The sequence below is a fragment of the Muntiacus reevesi genome, chromosome 1, assembly GCF_963930625.1.
Source record: "Muntiacus reevesi chromosome 1, mMunRee1.1, whole genome shotgun sequence".
Lineage (NCBI taxonomy): Eukaryota > Metazoa > Chordata > Mammalia > Artiodactyla > Cervidae > Muntiacus > Muntiacus reevesi.
The window spans coordinates 39,691,464-39,702,129 of record NC_089249.1 but is presented as its reverse complement, the minus strand read 5'-3'; the positions used below and the strand labels follow the sequence as shown (position 1 = coordinate 39,702,129).

The window sequence follows — 10,666 nt, the reverse complement described above, 5'->3', positions numbered from 1 at the left end:
ACTTATGTTCTACCTCTCGGGCCACAGGCATTCTGACCTAACATCCGAGAGTAGCTGTTATTACAGGCCGAGTCCAGATAGGGACCTGTTTAGCGCTATTTGTGTCACCTGGAATTGTGTTTCTGTACATTTTTTTCTCGTTTATGACGTAAGCGCATGAAATCTTTGGGGAGTTTCTGTTTGAAAAGAAATCCCGGAATAACGCTTGCTGCCGTGCTTCATGCATTTAGCTAGCTTGGTTTGCTCCCGGAAGTTGATATTTTTCCACAGAACATTTGTAGACCTGAGGAAATCACTGTAAATGTTAAGAGTCCCAGATTGCTAATCTACAGGATTCGTTTTTTGAAGAGGAAATGTGAGGACACACGTATAGTCAGTTTTAAGTTTACGAGAGGTGAGGTTGGTTTACATTGTCTTTTTACCTACCGGTCTTTTCACTCACAAAATATCCTTTATGACGTCACCGTACAAAGGGGTGTGTTCCCTTAGGTCTAATCTTTGTCCTTTCCTTCTCTTTTGCCTGCTCTTTATCTAAGACTCGTCCCATATCTTTTCCCCTTAAAGGTGAGTTTAAACATTCAAAAATAGTATCTTACCGGAAAGTGTGTTAGATATGGGCTTCCCTCATTAGCTCAGTTGGTAAAGAATCTGCCTGCAATGCAGGAGACCCCGGTTGGATTCCTGGGTGGGGAAGATCCTCTGGAGAAGGAAATGCAACCCACTCCAGTATTCTTGCCTGGAGAATCCCATGGACAGAAGTACCCTGGCAGGCTACAGCCCATGGAGTCTCAAGAATCGGACACAGATTAGCAACTAAAGAGAGAGAGATGTTAGATAGAGGTCGATTCTTACTATCAGTTATAAATGCTCCAAGATCTTGACGGAGATACATACTAGTTTTCTTAGAGAATATTTAAAAGTGCGCTTAACGTGTAAGATTGGTCCCTTACCTAAAGCTTTGTTTTACAAGATTATTGATATGGTTTTTGGCTGAATTCCAAGTCTCACAAGAGCAGTACGTTTTTAAGTTTCAGAATCAGATAATAAATGCAAAATAAAAATTTTGAAGGTGAACTAAATTGTGATGTTTTGCAACTAATTTATCGAAGCATTGTCAGAAGGGAAAGAAAATGAAGACTAACTTTGAAAAGCTATAGTGTTTCATCTAGATTTTTGAGATACGTTGTGCTTTTAAAATGTCAAGACGTTTCTTTTAATTGGATGCAAGAATCAACTGTAACGAACATTCTTGCAGGAATAACTTTTAAAATAATTTTGTAAGTAGAACCCACAAGTCTCAATGGGGAGTTACTGGTTGTTGAAGAATTTAGAAAATAAACACTTGCTTCAGAAATTCAGCTGACCCGCTAGGCCTCTATAGCTTTGGGATTTTTCTGAAATTAGGTAATTAATGTAATGGATCTCCTGAGTTTTTTATATAGCTGGGAAAGCTGCCTCCTTTTTGCTAGTATTGAAAATGAAATTTAGTTTTTCTTAAAACTCATAAAGTAATAAATTACAACTTTCTTTTAAACAATAAATTCTTAAAAGAGTAGCAAGTGCCTCTGCTACATTTAAATGCATTATATATATATATGTATATGTGAGATTTGCTTATTTTAAAAATGTTCCAAAGTGTCTAGACATTCACTTGAAAATTTAATCATCACACCACAGTTGGTCAGGATTGATTGCAATTACAGCAACAATTTTTATTTTTTATATTTTAACTTTTAACAGTCAATCTGAATTACAGATTAGTAATTAGTAGAACTTTCCAGAGCAGTCGCCTCCTTTGAAGTAAATTGTTACAAACCAAATTTCAGTCTCTTCCAATTTAGGGCAAATTGAATTTACTGATGGTCACAATTACTGTAGTCTTTCTGTTCAGTTCTAAGGCTCAGCTTTCATGTGGGGGCAGAAGTTACTATGTCCCTTGGAACTAAATGATGTCTAAAGCTAGTGATAGTCTCTTCATTCAAAACAAATTTTGAAGATTTTGACTGGGAATTGGAAAAGGTCACCCCTACACACTGCTCTGCAATAGCATTCACCCTAATGTTGATCTGTAGAGCACAGTAAGAGGACATCCCAGGATGCAGTCTTTCACTTACAGGTCTAGCACCAACTGATCCAGACCTTCATTGTTGATAGGAAACTCTAGAGTCATCTAGTTGTAGCATTTTTGAATCCTCGGAGTTGCTTACTGTATATCTTGTTGGAAGCTTATGGAAAATGAACCTAATCAAAGAAGCAAAACACCATTATGGAGAGAAAAGCAGAGAAATATTCTGGTGGCAAATAAAGTAACTTTATTTCATTTGATGTTTCACTGTGTTGGTGACCTCAGTAATGGCGTGATGATATTTTTCTGAAGCTGACTTGAATTCTACCAGATGCTTCTCGTAACTTTTGATGGCTGCTTGAAGCTGTGTTTTCTCCACTGCTCCCAGGATGGCACGGAAGATCATATCTATCCCAAGGCCAAGAACAGCGACTCCTATGCTACCGAGGAGAGATGCACCAATCTGAGCTAGCACAGTGACCAACTTGTTAATTATGCCAGTTGTGATATTTGAGCCCACAAGTTTAACAGCCACTGCACTGGCGGCAGAAGTAGCTTCTCCCAGGATGACTGAGATAACCTTCTGTACTATCGCAATTTTCTCGGTTTCTCTTTCCTTAATATCCTGAAGTTTTCTATAAAGAGTTGGCTCTAGTTTATCTTTTAGTGCTTCATCCACCTTTTGCAATTCTTTTTGGATGTTCATCATGGCTTGAATGATGATATCACAGTTTTCTTTGATGGTCCCATCTCTTTTCATTTCAATGGAAGGTAACGTACATCCTAAGTGTGTGTTTAAAACCCCAATCAGCTTATTGGTGGCATGGAAGCTGTCAGATAAGCAATCAAGGAGCTCCTGGTGAAGACGGTTTACTTCTTGTCGCCTTTTTGGGTTCTCTGGATAGAGGAAGTCACTTTGAGCCATATTTCAAATATGGTCTCTGAAAAATACAATAGGAAATCTTTACTAAAAATCTTGAAAAATACCTGCTGGTTGCATAGATTTGACCAGAAACTCTTTTACTATGTGGATAGAAAAGTAGTATGCTACCTAAGGAATTTTTCAGAACACTCAACATGTTCTTCAAAATCATTTTTTGAAATGTGAAGTCACTGTGAAAATACGGGTAACATAGTATAACCCATGGATGCATTAATTATGGCATTAGATCTTGTGATGGAGAGAATCCTAGATAGTACAGATTTGTGTTTGTCTAACATCTGATTATGGAGAAGGCAATGGCACCCCACTCCAGTGTTCTTGCCTGGAGAATCCCAGGGACAGGGGAGCCTGGTGGGCTGCCATCTATGGGGTCGCACAGAGTTGGACACGACTGAAGCGACTTGGCAGCAGCAGCAACATCTGACTATTAATAGATGTGATTATTTCCAAGTAATATTTAATAATGTATTTGAAATGGTTAGCTCTTGATTACCAGTGCTTCTTAATTTCCTCAACCTATAGTCATCACTTTGAATAGACCTACCAAATTGATTTTTCTAATATTTGAAATTAGTAGGGTTAGAAGAATATTAAGATCTCTGACTTTACAGGGCAATAGCTAATTTTACTTATGCACTCATCTTTTATTTGAGTGGTTATTCTATTCACATGGTTTTAAAAGTATATAGTGTATATAGTATATGTAGTTTAAAGTATAGCATATGCTCTGTTATTTTAAAATATTAAAAAAGAAATCAAAACACTTTGTATCTTTACAGGCAACCTGTTTGCACTCCAAAACCTAAGAAGCATCCAGAGGCAACACATATAACAATAGAATATTTACAAAAAGATTCTCATGATAAAAGTATATTTGCAAGATTGCTTAGATTAAAGTTTCACTTAGGCAGTCATGCTGATGGAAGGGACAGGGCAGTTATGAATATCTCTCTGGTTCACTATTTGCAAAGCTTGTAAGTTAAATTCTTTAGAATTGTCTTTACTGCTCTTGGCCATTATTCAGATAAGCTAGAGTTGGCCTCAGAAAGAAGATAATGCCATTCCAGGAAAGTGTTAAGGAGTAAGTAACAAGAATCCACCATAGAGGGGAAAAAAGAGTACACCTTAGAATGAATAAGCCTGATGTTTATATCCTGCTTGTGTTTGTACTTTTGGCTCAGAGAAAGGAGGAACAAGTGACACTCCTCTGAGTGAACATGGGTGAAAGTTTGGACCTGGTGAGAACATTGTTCCTCCATATGCACACTTAGAGTAGTCTGACACTGATTTTTTTGTTTGGACTCTGGGGAGAGAAGAATAAGAAAATGGAGTCCTTTTTATATGTGTAGGATCTGGCATATTCTCATTGAGAAAACAACATCCTAATTAATTGGGGCCCTATCTTTCTACCACCATGGTTTTGGATATTTATAGTGTATTTATAGTATATTTATGGTATTTCTAGGCTTGGGTATTGGGAACCTTGGAAACATGGGATGAAGGAATATTTTCTGTCAGGAAACTAAACATGAATATAACCTATCCTCCATGTTAGAAGGATACAATATGGAAATGGGAAATTTTTGAAAAAAAAAAAAAAAGAAAAACAGACTAGGAACATCATTATTTTTGCTCTTAGTTTTAGAAAAATGCACTAGTACCCCTGATGGAGTAAATTGTATCATGATCAGATATTCATTTTTATCTTTCATTTAGATATAGCACACACATGCTCACACACACCCCAGAGTAAATTGTATCATGGTCAGAAATTCATTTTTATCTTTGATTTAGATATAGTACACACACACACACACACACACACACACACACACCAGACACAAATGTCCACAAATCAGTAAATAGAAAATATCTCAATTCTGTTTAAAGAAATTGTTGAGTGAGTGAAGTAAGTGAAAGTCGCTCAGTTGTGTCCGACTCTTTGCGACCCCATGGATTATATAGTCCATGAAGTCCTCCAGGCCAGAATACTGGAGTGGGTAGCCATTCCTTCTCCAGGGGGTCGTCCCAACCCAGGGATTGAACCCAGGTCTCCCACATTGCAGGTGGATTTGTTACCAGCTGAACCATAAGGGGCTATTAAATATTCCCCAAACTCACTATTGGGTTGCAAACTGCAGTTTGCTAACCACAAACTATTACTTTGATTTTGCTTTTTCTCTCCTAGAAATTTTACATTAAACCTTTTTGTTGTTGTCCCTAGTGTTAAGATCTTGTCATGAAATGAAAACTCCAGTTTCTGTCTTTGAGTTCTGAAGATCACAGACTACATCCCCATACAGAAATTTAGGTGAGAAGAGTCTTTCATACCCTGAACAAGTGAAAAATTTCTCTAAAAACTATCATATGCCATTATTTGAAGGCATAACTTTTAGAAAAGGTGTGTGGTTCTATTTACCTGAAGATAAATACTTGGAGAGATAACCTTCCCCTTTGATAAGAGGTTAAATGCTTCCAAGTGGTCAGTTGCTTTTCAATTAATTCATTGTTTTAACACAGCTTGACAAATTAATCATAAAGTACATTTGAAAGACTAGACTTTTCCTTTCCTAAACATTGAAGCACCTTAAAAACACAGTATGAACCAGTGTTGTACCAGGTGCAAGAGTAGATGGAATTATGGAGCAAAATAGTCCCCAGAGGAGACCCTGATATATGTTTGATTTAATACATAATGTATGTAGACACTCAAATAAGTAATAATTGAAATTAGTATTCCATAAATGATTCTGAAGTATTAAAAATTTTTAATGTTATCAGTGTAAAATTTTAAATGTTATCAGTATAGTACATGTTAAAAACAAGTGATACAATAGCTAGAAGAAAATAGATAATTTTTAAATGTCTGTATGGAGGGCTTCATAAGCTTAAAACCAGTGGGAATAAGTCACACAAACTTTAACAATGATGACCATGTAAAAAGAACTAAAACTAGTTAAAATGGAGGAAAAATGAAAAAATATTGATTTCTAAAGTTTAGCTATTAATAAGGGAAGCAGTAATAATCTCATAGCTAAACACACTTTGAACAGACAGTAAAAGAAGAAATAGTAATAACAAATTGATGAAAGGTTCAGTCTTACCATAAATCAGATTCTGTGTTTTCATCTGCAAAAGTAATGTTTTCTTTCCTCTGCATACTTAAAACCCTTGGGCGTTCACATTTATAGTCTTTTTCCTGGGTTCCATATATCCATAATTTTGTGCCAATAACAAGTCTGAGTAAGAAACATCATGATGTGCTCAGAATTATTTTTTACATCTAATGAAGAAAGACTTTTATTGTCTTGAGTCAGGCTTACCTTTCTTTTTTTCACTTGGGGAAGGGGACTTGACAGTTTCTTTCTGCAGAGAGATCTTCAGCAGGCCTGCCAGTATACTTGCCCCAGTACTGAATACAGTTTAAAATTATTTCTATCCCAACAGTGAGATAAACACTAGAGAACTAGGTGGAGGAGAGGTGGCGTTTGAAGGTGAAACCAAGGATTATGTTTTGGGCAGGTGAAACTTGAAGAGCCCAATGAAGGAAATAATTTAATAATGCAGTAGCAATTTATCTAATGGATAGTAGTACTTTACTATTATAAGGTAGTATGCTAGGCTCTGTAGAGCCTACAGAAATGAAGTAGATATGGTCCCTGCTTTTATAGAATTCCTAATGTAGGTAGGAAGTTAAGACATTTAAGACTGCAGTGTCAAGCTGAAGGCAGTATATCGTGCCAAATTATAGATAGAGGTGGTGCATGACTTCTGCAAACTCATTTAAAAGAACTCTCACTTTGAAGTAAGATACATCATATGGTGTCACTTATAAATGAGAATCTAAAAAAATGGTGTATGTGAACTTATTTACAAAACAGAAACAGAGTAACAGATGCAGAAGATAATCTTATAGTTACCTGGGGTAAATGGAGGGGAGGGATAAACTGGGAGATTGGAATTGACATATATACACTACTGTATATAAAATAGATGAGTAATAAGCATATGCTGTATCTCACAGGGAACTCTACCCCATGTTATGTAATGACCTATGTGGGAAAAGAATCTAAAAAAGAGTGGAGATTCTTATAACTGATTCACTTTTCTGTACAGCAGAACCAACACAACATTGTAAAAAAAGAAGAAAGTGAAGTCGCTCAGTCGTGTCTGACTCTGCGACCCCATGGATTGTGCCCTACCAGGCTCCTCAGTCCATGGAATTTTCCAGGCAAGAGTACTGGAGTGTGGGTTGCCATTTCCTTCTCCAACATTGTAGATCAGGTTTATTCCAATAAAAATTTAAAAAACAAACAAAAAAAAACCTCACGCTTTAATAATATTGACCCTGGGGCCATGTGGAGACATCCAGTTATCTAGGGAAATGATTTGTACCCTTTCAAACTGATGCTCTTAGATATATGCTTGATATTTAAAGGTTATACACCATTTGGAGAAGGAAATGGCAACCCACTCCAGTACTCTTGCCTGGAAAATCCCATGGACGGAGAAGCCTGGTAGACTACAGTCCATGGGATCGCAAAGTCGGACATGACTGAGCGACTTCACTTTTTATACACCACTTGAAAAATCTTAGTTGGCAATGGGCAGCATTTGCACTATTGCCCATGACAATTTAGCTCTGACACTTGAATTTGCTCCCTTCCCTCAGCAGAACGAAAAAGATCTGCCATCAGCTAGAGTCACCTTTCTTAAAGATCACAGTTGTTACTCAGGCATGCCTCAAGTGATATCTTACCAACAATATGTAGTACTGTACCCAAGAGGAATTCTTGGCTGTATACTTCCCTCTATTGTATTGCATTTCAGGTTTGACCTTTTAAATACTGACTTTAAAATTCAATCTTTTAAAATAATTTTAAAGTCATTTAAAAAATGATTTTTAAAGTTCAGCAGGCAATTAAGTGGTGTATTTAATCCAGCTCTGATCAGCAGCATCTTTTGTATAGAAAATGTCAACTTTACACTATTTTTTATCACATGATAGTGCTCCTCATTAGCAATGGGCAGTTACCATTCACTTATGTACAGCCTACTTTGAGCTGGTGTAGTGGTTCTTGAAATAGAACGAGTCCTGCACAGCCTGATGGGGAATTGCTAACCAGCAGGTGGAGCACTTGGCCTCTGGCACATTAATTTCACCCCAGCCTTTACTAAAGCAGCTGTGCATTCTCTGCTGCTGTATTTGGGCTGTGGGTGGGTAAAATTTTGTGTGATAAGAGAGTTCTGTTCCTAAAACAGTTTGGAAATCACATGTGTTTTGGCTTATTTTATTTAAAAAAAGGAAGTAGACAAATCTTGAAGTTACAGCTCGTATAAGGGACTTGGAATGAAAACAAAGACTAGCTTCTGATGGATTCTTATTGGACCAAACTCATCAATTTTGTTGAAATGACAAGTAAACATTCACAATTAAAGAACATGTAAGAAATGGTAGAAATATACTGATGATTGTATCTAAAAGTTAATTTTGTGATACTGGGCTTCCCTGGTGACTCAGATGGTAAAGAACCTGTCTGCAATGCAGCAGGCCTGGGTTCGATCCCTGGATCAGGAAGATCCTGTGGAGAAGGGAATGGCTACTGATGATTGTCTCTAAAAGTTAATTTAGTGATGTGACAGTTTTAGTTTTTCAGGAAAGGAACCACCTTAAAAATAAAAATGTATTGATTATCACATATGCAGATAAATATTTCTCAGGATACTTTTGTGAATTATGTAGTGCATTGACTGTCCAGTGCTATAGGAATTTAAAGAGAAATTTTAGGACTGAGATGATTAGAGGAATAGTCATGGAGAAAGTGACAGGTGATTGTGCTTTGATAGGTGGTAAAATTATAACACGAAGAATTTAAAAGATTTGATAAAGTATTTTTAAAAGTTTATAGCAATAATATATAAATACTTTAATATCCACAAGGAAAAACATCCATAAACCTCCCATCTTGTTTTTTTGAATTATTCCTTTCCAAAGTTTATTTAAAGGCATAAGTGCTTTTACAAAGTTGTGATAATAGTATAAATAAAATTTCATCTTATATTAATTTAAATACTTCCCCCTATTTCTAGTTTTATAATTATTTTATTGGTTATATAAAATATACATATTTATATTTTATAAAATATTTCATATATATTTACCACAATTTATTAAATCCTTAATTGTTTCGCTACCTTAATATAAGTATTTTAATACACATGATCCTTTTTCTCTCAATTACCTGGATTATTTCCTCAGGGTAAATTTCCAGAGGAAATTCAAATCATATAAACATAATTTATATAATCAATAGGTATAAAAATTTATATTTTGATATGTACTGCAAGTGCATTGCAAAAGCTTTTCCACCTACATCAAAAATTAATTTTTACAGCAGGACACTGGGTGTGTTTCAAAGTCAAAGACAATTCTGTTAAATATTACTGGTTTGAGAAGCATAATGTCAAATTTTAGAGAGTTCTTGCTTTTGTGGAAATGTACCCTGAAAAAGTTAATGATGAAATGACACTGAAATTTGCTTACAAATACTCTAGAAGGGAGATTGAAGTAGGTTCATAGAGGTAATAAGATTAACCTTATACTGATAATTTTTGAAGCTGGATTATGAGTATACGGGAGTTTATTATTATTTTCACTTTTGTGTATGTTTGGACTTTTCCCATCATAACAATTAAAAATAGAAAGGAAGAAGGAAAGAAAGCAAAGGCCCTGTCGTAGCTTCTGATGTCTGGTCATTAGTGCTCTCTAAGCTTCTACCTTTCTCCATGCTGTCCCTTATCCTCACTATCCATATTGGGTCTAACTGTACTGCAAGGTTCATTTATCTGGGAGTGTGGGTTTAGGGTATGGGTAAAGTCAGAAGCTTTTCAGGAGAAAATAACAGCTACTAACTAGTTCTGAGCCTCCTTTAAATCAAAACCATGGCCTTTAATTTAAAAAAATAAAAAGTTGATCATGCTGTGATGACACTCTGATATAAAAATTGTTTAAAAGAATATTTCTGGCCAGAAAGCAGAATATTGAGGTCATTTACCAGCATTTATCAGATGTTCACTTGGGAACCTCTGCCATATGCCTTGAGTAAACAAAGTTCCTTGCCCTCAAGAAGATAGCAGTTTATTTGAAGGCACACAGCAAATGCCCAGTGCTATTTAAATGTAATAGAACTTATGAAGGAACATGCATTAACTAGAATTAGATCACACATTCATTCTTCTAAAGGTACTGAATCAAATGAATGTTAAAGACATAAAGATGTTACAATCCATATAAACAGCACACTTTCACACACAGGTATCCTTTCATCCTTATTCTTTTCTAAAAAAGTGATGTCTTTACTACTTTATCTTCCCTGCTGACTTAATTATATAAGCTGTTAATTTTCTTCTTTCTTGATATCTTCAGAGACATAAATGATCACCAGGAATATGTCATAGGATCCACTTAAAGTTGTTTTGTTGCTTTATTATATTTATAGCTAGGATTCAAGTCTAGCATATTACTGCAGATACCTTTTAATATGGAGAAGCAGAGTATTATATCAATACTAACAGAAATACCCATATTGCTTACCTTGCTGTGTTTCTGAGTCTAGTGGTCCCAGCAGTTGTTTAGGAGTAGTTGCTGTGCTTTTTCA

At 35.8% G+C, this 10,666-nt stretch overlaps 1 protein-coding gene across 2 annotated transcripts; it reads right to left on the bottom strand.

The window, feature by feature from the left end:
• Positions 1-1,796: 1,796 nt before the first annotated feature.
• Positions 1,797-10,666, bottom strand: SMCO3 (single-pass membrane protein with coiled-coil domains 3). Of its 2 annotated transcripts, none has more exons than XM_065922071.1 (2): positions 10,603-10,666; positions 1,797-3,006 (listed from the first exon to the last, which is right to left on the bottom strand). In XM_065922071.1, exon 2 carries the CDS (start codon positions 2,988-2,990, stop codon positions 2,313-2,315), a length of 678 nt encoding a protein of 225 aa, XP_065778143.1. In that variant the 5' UTR covers positions 2,991-3,006; positions 10,603-10,666; the 3' UTR covers positions 1,797-2,312. The 2 variants fall into 2 exon arrangements, with proteins under 2 accessions (XP_065778143.1, XP_065778150.1); XM_065922078.1 differs by lacking the exon at positions 10,603-10,666 and adding an exon at positions 6,113-6,223.

Excerpts from the sequence above, each read along its gene's own strand:
- SMCO3 (XM_065922071.1), bottom strand. The coding sequence starts at position 2,990 with ATGGCTCAAAGTGACTTCCTCTATCCAGAGAACCCAAAAAGGCGACAA.